Source organism: Polypterus senegalus, chromosome 9 (assembly GCF_016835505.1).
Source record: "Polypterus senegalus isolate Bchr_013 chromosome 9, ASM1683550v1, whole genome shotgun sequence".
In the NCBI taxonomy this organism is placed as follows: domain Eukaryota; kingdom Metazoa; phylum Chordata; class Cladistia; order Polypteriformes; family Polypteridae; genus Polypterus; species Polypterus senegalus.
The window spans coordinates 26,333,733-26,349,157 of NC_053162.1; the positions used below are offsets into that span (position 1 = coordinate 26,333,733).

At 43.7% G+C, this 15,425-nt stretch overlaps 1 protein-coding gene across 1 annotated transcript in view; it reads right to left on the bottom strand.

Moving 5' to 3' along the window:
- Positions 1–15,425, bottom strand: part of dbh (dopamine beta-hydroxylase (dopamine beta-monooxygenase)) — a 68,897-nt gene that overhangs the window by 721 nt on the left and 52,751 nt on the right. The window contains exons 10-11 of the mRNA XM_039763290.1: positions 10,673–10,800; positions 8,658–8,817 (exon numbers count right to left, since the gene is read on the bottom strand). Coding sequence (XP_039619224.1) covers positions 8,658–8,817; positions 10,673–10,800 — 288 coding nt within the window. The remainder of the gene's footprint in view (positions 1–8,657; positions 8,818–10,672; positions 10,801–15,425) is intronic.

Sequence of the window (15,425 nt, forward strand, 5' to 3'; positions counted from 1 at the left end):
AACATAGTTAAAACCTGGGCAGGACTCAGAAATCCAAAAGAAGCCTTCAAAAAAAACTCATTGGAGTGTAGTGGGAGCAAAAATTGGTACGATCTAGCATATGTTGTGATAAATATTTTGTGGATTGTCTATCGCTGTAAAATTGTCTTGATGCTTTTGTTTTAATTTGAATAATGTGTAAGCCAGTCCTTACTCAGGCGCATTTATCAGATAAGATTTCTGCATGTAGTTGGCACCTAGCTGAAATTCCTGTTAGCCCCAAGAATATATTGGTGGCAAAGATGAAGGTACATGGCACTGACCGACAGCTGGATTTTCTTTTGGGTTGGGTTAGATTAAGTTGAGTTTGCCTGAGAGAGAGTTGATGGAGTATACCCCACTGGTTCAAAAGGTGTGTCAAGATGTAAGAGGAATCCTAGAGGGCTGATACAGAGCTTTAGTCTCTCTCTCTGTCTCCTACTCCATGCAGTCCCCTTGCTGCTGTCTCTGCCAGAGGCCATGCTAGAGGAGTTTGGGAGCACACATTGATAAAGCCCACTACCACACGCTGAACCACCTCAGGATCCCAATTAGGACCAGAGTGCAGCTGTGCAACGGGTGACACCTCAGCACCAGACTGGTTCAAATGGAGTGGTGGTTATTTACAGCGGCTGGAGTGCCAATCCTGCCACCAACCCCTGAATTTCCAACTTCCAGGGCTGGATGCAGATTAACGTCATACCTAGGATGCAATTGCAGGTTAAGAGAAGAGACCAAAATCAACTTACTAAGACAGAAAGCCACCTGGTAGTTAGCATGATGGACACATTTACTTATTTGGCTGACACGTTTATCCAACATTTATGATACAATTGGTCACATTTCTTTTGGTTTTCCAATTGGAGCCCAGGCAGGTCAAGTGACTTGCTTAGGGTCACACAGTGTCAGTAGTGAGATTTGAACCCACAACCTCATGGTTTGAAGTGCAAAGCCTTAATCACCACACCACTCTGTGAACTTCCAGACACAAGGTGAACTGCTTATTATCAAGATTCCCAACAGTTATACTCTACTTACTGTATATTTTGGATGCAATCAGAAATTTTAAGTTGCCCTTTGTATTCATGAATTAACTTTATTTTCTATGTGTACTCAATCTAATTGCATTTGGGTTACAGATGTTAAAGAAGTTTGGGGTGGGGGGGTATGTAAGGACAATAGCAGTCAACCCTGTCAGTGTGGTCAAAATAAACATACAAGAGATGTAAAAGGGATTTGGGGCATTCTGCTAAAGTCTACGTAGTACATGGGAGAATAGGGTCACCTTAGAGTCACCCTGACAAAACACTCTGGAAAAAAACAAAAATCCTAACACCAGATATCTTTATGGTAGCACCTTTTAGCTTCCACTACATAAAAGAAAGGTTAAGTAAGAAGAGGTGGAAGGCCTGGATGCTCGGAATTGCATATTGTCATCTTATGTAGGCAGAATGTGATGACTCAGTGTGTCACATGAACAGCAACAGGCATAGTGACCCAAAATATTATGATAGCAATGAAGCAAACATTGTGACAAAATGCTGGTGACCATAATAATAATAATGATACTTTATATTTAAATAGCTTTTTTCTCACTATTCAAAGTGCTTCAGTGAGTGGGGTGCCACTTCAGCCACTGCTAATGTGTAGCATCCACATGGATGATGAGACGGCAGCCATTTTTGTGCCATTAAACTCACTACACATTAGCTGTTTTTTGGTGAAGTGGTGAGAGGCAGTTAGCTAACTAGAGACAGATGATGATGAGGGGGCCAGAATGAGTAGGCCGTAGTGGGCAATTCACCCTGGACATCAGTATGCACCATCCTCTTTACAATTTTTTTATGACTACAGATAGTCAGGACCTCAGTGTTACGTCTCGTCCTAGGGACCGTACAATAAATGGAACACAAAATGGTGTGAACAGAATAACTATACAAGAAAAGCACAAAAGAAATGTACACAGTCCAGAAACGAAGGTAGTAAAGGACTGCGTCAGCATGCATGCAGTGTTTATATAAAATATTCACACCTTGGAAGTTTTCACATTTTATTGCTATACATCATTGAATTACAGTGGGTTTCTTCCACTGACCAACAGATAAAGACTCTTTAATGTCAAAGTGGTCTAAATTAATTACAAACCTAAGAAACAAAGAAATTTATCACATGCATTCTCTGCCCCAGGGTTGTGGTCCCCCGGGGGCTCTGCAGCTCCCCAAACTCCCGACACAAAGGCTTGGACACAAGTTTGCTGTGTCTAAAGGCTTTATTGGTGTGAAGCACTTTCCAAAGTAAGCGTTTGTCACAGCACAACCTCACACTGCTTCTCTCACTACCAGCAGCACTGTCATCTCTTTTTCTTCTTCTCCGCTTCTCCCAGCAACCTTCGTCTTCCTTCTCCCAACTCTGGCTCCCAGAATGAAGTGGAGCTGCTCCTTCTATCCCACACCCTGGAATACTTCCAGGGATTTGAAACTGCAACTCGGAAGCACTTCAGGGAAAGGCTGAAGCCCCACAGAGTAAGGATTCCCAATCCCCACAACTCCCCCAGCGGACCCTACGGAACCCAGTAGCACTGCTCCCTGGGACTACAACATCCAGCATGCCCTGCAGGTATCCGTTTGGGAATCCTAGCCTGGGCAGGCTGTCATCCCGTGCCTTGGGGGAGGAAACTGTCCTCCCCTGTCTTTTCATTACAATGACCTCCGGGGCGGGTAAGGATCCATGTTTGGTCCCACTCATGTTTACTATTTAGTAATTGCACCTTTGGCAGCCATGAGAGCCTTGAGTCTGTGTCCACAGGTCTCCCTCTCTCTATCAGCTCCGCTCATCTCCACATGTCTTAATTTTTCCTCATTCTTCTTTGCATAACTGCTCAGCCCTGTCAAGTTACATGTTGCTTGTGAGTGATCAGCCTTTTTCAAGTCCAGCCACAAATTCTCAGTTGAATTGAAATCTGGACTTTAACTTTGCCACTTCAGGACTTTAATGTTGTTTTTAAGCCATTCTTGCATAGCTTTGGCTCTGTTTGGGATTGTTGTCATGCTGGAAAACAAATCTGATCTCAAGGCACAGGTTTCTTGCAGACTGCATTAGGTTTTCTTGCAGAATTTCTCTGTGTTTTGCTGCATTCATTTTACCCTCACAAGCCTTCTAGGGCCTGCTGCAGAGAAGCATCCCTACAGTGTGTCATAGGTGGCCTGAAGCATTGGGCAAATTTTCAATAAATAATTGGGCCCTCAGAAGTGCAGGTTTCAATCAGATGCAGGTGTGCGTGAGAGCATTTCAATCGCTGTTAATTGAGGTGCTGGCTGATCGTGCCGCATACACGTATAGAGCTGGGCAGATCAGTCAGACACTTCAATGGTGCCACAGAGGAAGTAGCTGTTTGTACCTGCACCCAGCTGAGTATATGAAGAATCTGCATAGGATAAATGGGGGAACAGATAAAAGGACAGAGAAGAGAAAGAAAGAATGGAGACAGAGGTTAATGAAAGGAGAGACGGGGGCAGGAGAGCTGGTGCGAGCGAGAGAGAAGGCAGACAACATTGAGGAGAGTCCCTTGGGGAGCGTGAGGCCAACGCTCAGGGCTGCTGAGGGTCACCCCAGCTGAGCAGCTCAAAGAGCTGGAGTGACACGGTGCTTGATGTAGCGGCTCCCTGTGCAAGTCCAAAGAGAGGTAGTGTGTGCTGCAGGGGTAAGGGAAAGCTCGGGGTGGTGTCCTGTGGGGGAGCCATGGTCTGCTGGGACGCAAGCCTGGCAGCGGGTGTCGGGGGCTCGGCATGGTGCCCTGCCAGGGCCACAGATGGCTGCAGGGACCCAAGCCTAGGAGCAGTGTGGGTCAGAATGGAGCCCTGGGAGAAACAGAGTAGCGTGGAGCCAACCAGGACCATCACAGCCTGATGCTGCCTCTACTGTGCTTTGTGGTGTGGATGGTGAGCTCATATAACCTTTTTCCAGCTTACTTAGAGTCTGCCATTAGCTGAGATGGCACTGTCCTATAAAGCCAACTGGTGAAGCACTTAGGTAGCAGTTGTCGTCTGCATCAATCTTAGTCATTGCAGATTGTAATCCCTTCAGTGGTCTTTTGGTGGACTCCCTCACTGGTCATCTCACTGACCAAGGCTCTTCTTGCCTGGTTACTCAATTTAACCGAATGTCCGACTCTCTGGACCTCTTCCATTTCATAATTTTTGAGTCCAGTGTGCTCTTGGGAACACTCAAAGCTTTAGAAATGTTTGTTTTTGTCCCCCTTGCCCTTATCTATGCATCACCACAATTTGATCACAGAGGTCTACAGAGAGTTCCCTGGTTCTCGTGGCTTTGGTTTTTCTCCTGACATGCAAGGTGAATTGTGGGATCTCCTATACACAGTGTGTGCCTTTCTAAATGATGTCCAGTGGGCCACAGGTGGGCTCCAATCAGGTTCTAGACACATCTCAAGGAGAATAAAAGCAAACAGGAGGCACAATTTGACCACAATATGGAGTAATACCGCAAAGGGGGTCTGAATACTTATATGAAGGAGATATTCCAGTTTATGATTTCTGATAAATTTGCAAACCTTTCTGAAAGCATTTTCACTTTGTACACTCAATGATCACATGATGACATCGATGGGCAGTGGCAAATTTATCCTTTTCAGATTAAATCCACAGCACAATAAAGTGTGCAGGTAGTGAAGGGGTCTGAATGTTTTCTGAATCCACTGTAGGTCAGAATTGGAGTTTTACACTGCAGAGCTGTGAGACAGCACTTTGTATTTATAATTTAGTATGTCATGTTTTAGTTGAGGCCTCAACTGGAACAAAAACTCTTAAGAGAATTTAGCACCCGTAGGACTGAAATTGGCAGCCATAATTCGAACTTTGTCTCTGTGACGTTCAGTCTTCTTTCACCCTGGCAAAGTCTTAATATAATCACAAAGGTTTAATGTATAAATTAGCACACCTATAGAGGAGCGCTAGGAAAGTTGTATTAAAATTAATCAGTCTGATGTCAACTTCTCGAAGGTCCTGAACCATCTTAAAAGTGTTCATTCTATTTTAGGCTTTACCCCCAAGGCGTCTCCAGTGATTAGACACAACGCCAGCAAAGAGCAGATAATCTGTTCTGCCAGCAACAGCTGATGTGTACTGGAGATGAGACGTGTGCTGTCTTGGAGTCTCCTTGAACACTGAGATACAAGGGCAGGTGGTCGTTTCCACAAAAAGTCCCATCCATCTCTATCCAATGTTACAAATCTGATCAGAAAGGAGACGGTTACTGGCGTAGACGGTAGCCTCTGAGTGTATGTATGTCGAGTTCAAATTAGCTCATCACATCACAGCTGGGAAAAGGGATGATCAATGAGCACCAGTGAACGGGTTATTAGAGAATTGATAAATGTTTAAGAAAAAAAGGATTCCAAGAGTAAACCGCAATAAAGGTCCAAGAGAATTGAAGGGACGAATCAATATAATGGTTCAAATCAATGGCAAATTTAGCAAAATCAATCGCAGCAATGGAGAAATAATTACAGGTACCTTACAGCAAGCAACTGGCCAAAATGGAGCAACAAATGACTGTCGCAACCCCCTTGTGCACAGCAGGTTAAGTGTGTTTCTGTTAAACATTCGAACTCTGGAAAATTACACATGGATTATTTGCCATTCCTCAAGTGCAGTTTTAATAAGATTTAAGTGTGTGTGTGTGTTTTTGTTGATTCGGCTCTGGTGATGGGGTTTAGAGATTATCTCAACAGGAATGAACTTAGAGACGGCACGCCATTTCATCACAAGACACACCAACAAACAGCAGGACAGTTTAGAACGAAATGTGAATTTTTTTATGGTCATCTCTTGCCATCATGAAACTATCGTTTTGTTTTGGGTTTTTTTTTTGACATTAACAGTATCAGTGCTTCCATTAATTTTTGCTTTGCGCCCTCCACCACCATAACCTATCATCTATGGGGAAAGAGCGAAAGCTTTAGATTTGTTAAAAAGTTTGATTGTTTTTCTACGGATCTTGACATCTTAGGGTCCCCTGATATTGAAAACATCGATATCTCAATGATGGGTGTGTGACTATCTCTATGTGTGTGTCCGTGTATCACAACTTCTTGAGGACAGCTTAGAGCTAAAATGGTTGGCCGGAAAAATCCCAAACTCGAAACTTATGCTTGTTATGAGATAACGATGTGCTGTTTAGTTTTTGAGAGAAAAAGACACTCAAAAGGAGCCCTCAAATACCGTAATTCTGCAATTAATCATAATTCTCTCATCAGTTTCTACCATAATGACCTATTTTATGATCAGAAAGATCAGCATCAGAGTAGTAAATAATTACTGAAATGTTATAGAATAATTTGGGTAACTTGGTTCCTAGGGTGCAAAGCCTACTGACGCTCACGTCCGAAATTTTGTTCCAATGTGTTCCTGAATACATTTCGTTTGTGACCACTTATTGCTGTGGCATGGATCTGTTTATGCAGTTGATAGGTTAATGACGAGAGGTGAAAATCGTGTGAAGTCTTAACCATAGCCGAGGTTAAAATAAGTCTTTTCGATTTGACTGTGTTTGTAGATACTTACAAACAACTTTTTTTACAACTTGTTATATTCTTTGGATCCCCTAGCTTTGACTTTGATTCTCGTCTCTGCTTTTGGTCTAATGAGTGAATCTCCTTTCTGGCTCTCAATCCCCTTGTCTCATCTTTTCTTCTCATGTTTTTGGACTTTTCTGATGGTTTTTCTTAGTCCCCATCTCCTGATTCCTTAAATAAAGCTCATTTATGACCGACTGCTCCTGGTAACAGAAGTCTTTTAAGAATAAGAGTATTTTAGCAAGACTTGGTATATATACAACCAGTCAAAAGTCTGATTACACTTAAAATCTTTCATATTTTTCATAGAAATTGATAGCTTTCCTTATCAAGATACCATTAAATGGATTTTAAGATAAAGCCAAGATATTACCAGTGGTGCTAATGGCAAATATTGCTTGAAATGTGTGATTTTTAATGTACTGCATACATGCGACTGCCAGAGCCGCCACCAGGGGGAGGCAACCATGACACCTGTCAGGGGTCCTGAGATTACTGGGAATCATCATCTGATGGCGCCAACGGGACGTCCGAGGTCGAAAAACGATTGTTTCATTCTTGTAAGCACAGCTATGGCTATGATATGCCATATGAGTTTAAACTCATTAACCCGTGTCCACTGACCCGGCGATGTTGTATTGTGTATTAATATGAGTGCCACTGCCAGATATAACCCTACTAAGAATTGCACTTGTTGTCATACCCACCGTCGAAGAGGTCCCTGCAGCGGAACATCTCCAGGACACAAGGGGGGCCAGCTAGTTCAAACATCAAAGCTTTAAACTTGCAACAACATCTTTTGGGAATTACGAGAGAAGAAGAAATTGCAGAAATTGGTGGAACACATACATACTAGATACAATATTATATAAATTTAATTATGGTTTCCCAAAATTTCAATGTGATTGACGTTAAGCATGAGGCACGTCACTCGATCAGCTTGGGGAAGTAAAATTATCACATTACGGATCCAGGGGGCCGAGGTGCTCAGTCGTAATTGTCAGGGGCCGAAGATTTTCTGATGGTAGGGCTGCGACTGCAAAGCCCCATTTTCAGCAGCAATTCCTTCACTGTTCTAATGATAAACTCCCTTAGCTTATCCACTGTTTTAATGCTAATTGGCTATTAGACAAAACTTTGTAATTGCATTTGCACCTCTAAAAACGGCTACTCTGTTCCCGTAGCCTCCTTAGAGTTCTATTTTTTCCTCAAAAACACTCATAAAAACCAATACATTTTTCTGGCTTGAAAAATGACACGAATAATAAAAATAATAATATGAACAGCACAGTGCACATGTGCGAGTGAGGCGAGCGTTACTTTTGGATTTCCAGAATCACTTCCGCTTTCACTGTTTGTTTCATTGTCACTTCTCGGAGACTACAGTTGAGAGGCATTTGTTACGAGACACCATTATGAGGCTACGAGAAGATGTGTCTATACTGTTGCCTGGGTAAGGCTCAGGCCTGACGCTTATGTAAGGCATGCCTGTAATGTTGCCCAAGTAACACTTGGTACTTAATGTTGTTGGCACTTTTATAGCCCGAGAAAACCTGGGGTCTACGCGGGACATGTCTATGCTGTTGCCCGAGTGCTTTTAGCACTCTTTTTACAGCCCGACTGACACAAGGGTTAAGTTGCAAGGTAATAAATCTGTAACTGTATAAAGTGTGCAGGAAGTGAGGGGCTCTGAATATTTCCTGAACCCACCATACACCATGGATTGGCAGCTAATGCCTCAAGGACGATTATGCCCTAACTGGATTAAATACTAATATAGATAGAGGTAATGGATGAAATGGTAGACATGGTTGTCTAAATCAAACAGACATCTCCCGATATTAAAGCACTCACCAGCCCTAAGGCATGTGAATTTTAACTCATTGTTCTGCATTTCCTTCCAGTCCCCATGTTTACTGTCCCCCTACAGCTCCCCGAATGTTCTCTTCTACATTTACAAGCTACCATTGCAACCCTCAAGCTCAACCTGGCGATCACTTTCAAAGCTTTGGACCCACCAACTCCTGGCACACGTTTTGTCTCTACTTACCGGGAACCTGATGGCAGAAGACTGATTGCAGTGCATGGAGATGGGAGCCGTGTCATATAGCGCCCGCAGCACCTGTTTGCTGAAGGAGTCCCAAGATACGGCCGCAAACTGCTCAGTGACTGAAGCCCGAGGACAGTGACACATCTCATCATCATGGAGCCTGAAGAAAAAAAAAAGCAGTCTAGTTACTTTAGATCAGAGGTGGGTAGAGTAGCCAAAAATTGTACTCAAGTAAGAGTAGCGTTATTTCAAAATAATATTACTCAAGTAGAAGTAAAAAGTAGTCATCCAGAAAACTACTCAAGTAAGAATAAAAAAGTATTTGGTGAAAAGACTACTCAAGTACTGAGTAACTGTTTGAATATAATAAATGATTTATTTTTTAGAAATGTTGTAATAAGACACAAAAATATCAAATGATGTGCAAATTCTGCTATTTCCAAATAATAAAATAAAAAAATGAGTAAAAATAAATCACATCTTTACAAAATAAAGATGCACAAATAACACAAAGTTCCAAATCTCGGTTTTTCACAACAAAGCTTTTGAACCCGATACCTACAGTAGGTAACACGTATGTCTGAACAGTGCAAACTACTTAGAATTAGAATTAGAATTAGAACAATCTAGACGAGAACAGGCCATTCAGCCCAACAAAGCTCGCCAGTCCTATCCACTTGCTTCCTCCAAGAAAACATCAAGTCGAGTTTTGAAAGTCCCTAACGTCTTACTGTCTACCACACTACTTGGTAGCTTATTCCAAGTGTCTATCGTTCTTTGTGTAAAGAAAAACTTCCTAATGTTTGTGCGAAATTTACCCTTAACAAGTTTCCAACTGTGTCCCCGTGTTCTTGATGAACTCATTTTAAAATACAAGTCTCGATCCACTGTACTAATTCCCTTCATCATTTTAAACTCTTCTATCATGTCACCTCTTAATCTTCTTTTGCTTAAACTGTAAAGGCTCAGCTCTTTTAATCTTTCTTCATAATTCAACCCCTGTAGTCCTGGAATCAGCCTAGTCGCTCTTCTCTGGACCTTCTCTAGTGCTGCTATGTCCTTTTTGTAGCCTGGAGACCAAAACTGCACACAGTACTCAAGATGAGGCCTCACCAGTGCATTATAAAGGTTGAGCATAACTTCCTTGGACTTGTACTCCACAAGTACTCACTTGTACTTACAGTGACAAGATATCCTGTACACTGACAGTATAATACTGCATATGCACTTTGTGGTGTAGCGGGTCCGCGGACGCAATTGCACGACCGTGGGGAGTTAATGAGGTAGTTGGAGCGAGTCGCACCTGCACGTGTAGGTCCGATCGTTCTCCATTGCTTTATTAGCTTCCCGTGGCGTGTGTTTAAGGCTCATGGAGACTGGAGTGTATATATACGGGTCAGCACAAAAACAAAGGGGGAATCAAAGAAAAGACATGAGGTTAAAAGACATGAAAGGCAGGCTTGGGAACGACGATCTTGTTCTTGTAGTGAAGCAGTGACCGTTTAGCAGTGAACAGGAGCCCCGCATGACTAAAAAGTCTCTCACATGTTGCAAGACGCAGGAAGTTTGTGTGTGGTCATGTGACTGCATGGCTACGTCTGATTGGTGAAACAGTCATGCAGTAGATCCACTGGCAACTTCTCTCTTGCAAAAATATAGTTTAATATATAAATGGAAAAAAGTAACGAGTCGAGTGTTACCCAGTGTAGCGGAGTAAGAGAAGTAGAGTTTGTTCTTCATAAATGTATTCAAATAAAAAGTATGGTGCAGTAAAACTACTCTTAGAAGTGCAATTTTTTAAAAAGTTACTCAAGTAAATGTAACTCGTTACTACCCACCTCTGCTTTAGATGCATAAAAGGCTGCCCCGAAAATAATGGATGTTATTTTGGTGTTTCACCACGAGAAGTCACTGGCGTAGATGACGCAAACGACTCGAAGATCTGAAAGTGGAAGCTGATTACAAAGAATGACCCGTCAAGATTCAATTTGAATTGGAATCTTTTAAACACAAACCTGTTGATGAAGGCAAAATACTTCTGCAGGTAGCCATTGTCCACAGCACTCTTGCACAGCTCTAACTCGGTGTGAGGGTAGTAATGGACATAGTTTACGCACATCTCCTCCATGATGCCAAACCCTCCCTGTCAAAAGCAAAAAGACGTACAACACGATGAGTGGGAATTGGATTATAAACTATTGGAAAGAGCGGAACAAGAGAAACCTGACAATATCAGATACCCCAAGCGCCAGCATGAGAGATCAGTGTGGTCCGGTACACGAACATTTAAGGTTTTTATGAAATCCCCTAGGGGTCTGACTCCTATTTATTTATTTATTTATTTATAAAGCACTATACAATAAAACCCAACATATAAGACACACAATAACCAAAGGGTAAAAGAAACAGAAACACATAAAAGCTGAACAAATTCATAATAAAAAAGTACACAGTCAACATATCACACTGGGTTAAAGGCCAGGGAGTAAAAGTGTTGTTTTTAAATAGAATTTAAAGACAGCGAGCGAAGGAGTCTGCCTAAGGCGCAACAGCAAATTGTTCCAGAGTTTTGGAGCTGCAACTGAAAAAGCCCGATCACCTCGGAGTTTGCATCGTGTCTTAGGAACACGTAAGAGCATCTGGTCTGCTGACCGACCTGAGAGAGCGAGACGGTACATAAGGGTGCAGCAGTTCCAACAGATAAAATGGGACACAACCATTAAATGATTTAAAAACAAATACAAGGAACTTAAAATGAATTCGAAAATGAACCGGAAGCCAGTGAAGGGAAGCCAAAATTGGGGTAACGTGCTCATGCTTTCTTGTAAAAATCGAGCAGCAGCATTTTGCACCAGCTGTAGGCAAGCAATGGAGGCCTGGCTAATTCCAAAAAGAAGCACATTGCAGTAGTCTAGACGGGAGGTTATAAAAACACGTATCACTGTTTCAAGAATGTGTTTAGTACAAAACAGGCTTAGTTTTTGACAACTGGAAAAAGCAAGATCTTACCACTGCGTTCACATGGCTATCAAGTGTTAAAGTAGAATCCATTTTCACACCTAAATTTGTGATCATGGATTTCTCATATTGAGCCGCAGTGGAAAGGTCGATGCAGGGGGTCCCACTGGTGTCATTGGCTCTAAACAGCATGACTTCTGTCTTTTTCTCATTAAAATTTAGAAAATTTAATGCCATCCAACTTAATGTCATTTGAACCCTCTGAAAACCTGAAAATCAAATATGTGAGGGTTCCCAGAAAATCATATGTTGAAGACATATCTATTGGTATAAATCACTAGGTTTGTAAAGATATGTGCCTAAATACAAATTCAGGAGAAGGCCATTGTCAATGATTGAAGTACATTTATGTGATAAAGTAAGTGCACCCCATGAAATGTCTTTTTCTTTTTTCACAAATGTGGACATATCAAGATTGGATCTTCATTTAAGCAGTCTATATAAAGGTGATATAATATAACAAACACCATGCCAAATTTACATTTCGTAGTCGATTGTATAAGTTAAATAATCACACAGTAAACGTTAAAATCACACATGGAAAACATCAGCGTATGCCCATATTATTGACTACCTGAAATTCCTAAAATTATAACTGGGTGCACCAGATCAGGTGCAAACATCATTAGAGAGATTTTTAGAGATAATCCTCAGAAATGTACTTTGATTCACTCTTTGTGGCTGAAGTGTGTATTATCACCATGCCAAGATCAAAGGAGCTTGGTGAAGCCTTCAGGAGAAGGTCATAAATGCTTATGAGTCTGGGAAGAGGTTTAAAAAAATATCAAAACATCTGGAAGTCAACCATTCCACTTTCTGTGGTGGTGAGTGAGTGAGTGGTGAGGCGGCCTTCTGCTGTTATGCACCTAAAATCTGGAATAGCCTGCCAATAGGAATTCGCCAGGCTGATACAGTAGAGCACTTTAAAACACTGCTGAAAACACATTACTTTAACATGGCCTTTTTATAACTTCATTTTAATCATAATTTAACTTAATCCTGATACTCTGTATGTTCAATTCATCATAACAACTATTCATGGTGGCTCTAAAATCGGTACTGACCCCTACTCTCTTTTCTGTTTCTTTTTCCGGTTTCTTTGTGGTGGTGGCCTGCGCCACCTCCACCTACTCAAAGCTTCATGATGCTCCAACAATGATGGACGGATTAAAAGGAAGAAGTCTACGTGACCATCATCATCATCAAGCCCTTCCGTGAGAACCCTAAATCCAAAGAGGACTGTTTCATTTATGTTAGGTAGAATGCCCAGAGGGGACTGGGCGGTCTCATGGTCTGGAATCCCTACAGATTTTATTTTTCTCCAGCCGTCTGGAGTTTTTGTTTTTCTGTCCCCTGGCCATTGAACCTTACTCTTATTCGATGTTAATGTTGATTTATTTTTTATAATTATGTCTTTCATTTTTCTATTCTTTAATATGTAAAGCACTTTGAGCTACTGTTTGTATGAAAATGTGCTATATAAATAAATGTTGTTGTTGTTGTTCTGGAACATCACCTATAACCAGAGAAGATTTCAGAAACTGCAAACCTATCCAGGCAAGGCCGCCCCAGCAAGTTCAGTCTGAAAGCAGAACGCACAATGCTTAAGAAAGTCTTTGAGAACCCCAGAATTTCATCCCTGGACCTACAGGTAGCTGTTGCCAATGTTGATGTCAACATCCAGGAGTCTACCATTAGGAAATGGTCACATAAATTAGACCTACGTGGGAGGTGTGCCAGGAGGAAATCTTTGTTGTCCAGAAACAACCTCGGGGGGGTGTCACCCCTCAAACATCACACAGCTGTTAAGAATTCTGCATAGAGGGCTGGGAAAAGGCAGTCGATGTCTGCTATTGTTAGACAGTGTCACAACCGGATGGAGGGGGTACCCAGCTGGGACGCCTGAGAAGACAGGAGGAGGGCTGGTGCCTCCTCCAGACCTCGAGGGGGCGACCGCCCTGGAGGCCTCGGGTAAAGAGCTGGGAAGCTCAACCCTGTAGGGACCCGGGGTTACCGCCAGGGGGACCCCAATACCAGGAAGACCCTAGACCTCAGCACTTCCACCACTGCTGGGGGGAAGAGAAAACGGGGACACCCGGAGTGCTTTGAAGGAGACAGCCGGCACTTCCGCCACACTGGGGCGTGTCAGTGGGATATTGCCGGGAACACACCTGGAGCACATCCGGGTGCTTATTTAAAGGGGCCGCCTCCCTGCAGAAGAGACAAGAGTCGGGTGGAAGAGTGACAAGGTCTGGAGAAGGCAGGAGGCGGTCTGAAGAAAAGAGAGAGAGAGAGAAGAGAAGAAGAAAGAGAAGGCATAGGATTGGCCTGGACTGAAGTGTATTTCGGCTGGTGAGCATGGACTTTTGTAAAGGAATGAAAAATAAATGTATCTTGGGTGATCTGAGCGTGTCTGCCTGTCTGTGTCCGGAGCAATGTTCACAATGGCGCCCAACGTGGGGCCCTCTGTCTGTTCCAAGACGGGGACCCCAAAATAAATATTTTGTGAACGGCCCGGAGCAGCAGGCATCCCCGCACAGGTTTCGAGGATGCAAAGTGTTCACGGCCCCAAGAAGACGAGAAATTCCCCAGATCGCCACCAGAATGCGGTCGGATTCCTACCTGGTACGGCAATACATCAACGGGCGTTGCAGGGGTGCAGCGGGCTCCTGTGTGGGTGCTGCCAATGAAGACTTCCGGGATGGCGTGGTGTATATGAAGACCATGCCGGGGCGGGCGCCTCGGTCAGAAGGGATCCGGGACGTAAGGTTCCTGCTTGCCAACAGTGAACCCGGGAGGGCAGATCGGATTTGGAATTTAGCAGGCAGGGGCTGCCCGGGTTCATACGGATGGCAGACACACGCCGATCCGCGGCGCTTTGTGGACGCAACAGCGGCGAAAGGAGCCACCATGGAGGAGACGCTGCAACACGAAGAGTCGGAATGGCCTCGCACCAGGAGGAGAGGAGCCAAGATGTCCGCGGACCGGAAGTTCCTCCCTGAGACAGGCACAGGATTGTACGGTGTGTCTTGTGTGCCCGCTAATGACTGTATAGAGGCGGGACCAAGGAATGTCCATCTCGTGCCAAGGAGAGACCCGATTGGGCTGGAGAAGCCTAACAGAAAGCAATTGGCGAAGATTGACAACCAGGTAAGTCAATCGTCGACTGACTTTCTGTGCTTGTCGATGATGCAGGTACTAGGTGCCTTCCGTGCTGAACTGCAGAATCTGAAGGAGACGGCGGGCGCGTCAGTGACGTCAGAATGGCACGACGCTGGAATCTTTAGACAGACTGGTACCGTGGAGACGGTGAGTAGAATCGACTCCGTACAGCATAAAGGAGAACACCACCGAACTCGGCCGTGATCCGAATGAACGGTATCAAGTATGGGGTTATCCGACACTGCATGCAACGGTGAGTTCTGTATGCGAGAGGAGGGGAGAGACAGCGAGAGGGCTGGCAGGATGCGGGCTGATGAGTGCCCTGGGTCCTAGCGCCCTACGCCCCAAGCCTGCAACAGTCTTCCGGCACTCTATAGGGACGCAAACCGGACAGGGTCTGTACCTTTCCCATAGGCAGACTCAAGCCGTTATAGCGTCCCAAAATAAAAGGGGTAATTGAGGGGAGAATGCCGATTCCCCCAATAAGAAAGGTTGTCCTCTGCGGTGGCAAGAAAAAGTCCCGGAGTCGGTGGGGGAGACGACAGTGAGAGCGAACTCATCGGAGCCAATCAGATGGGCACGGAACCC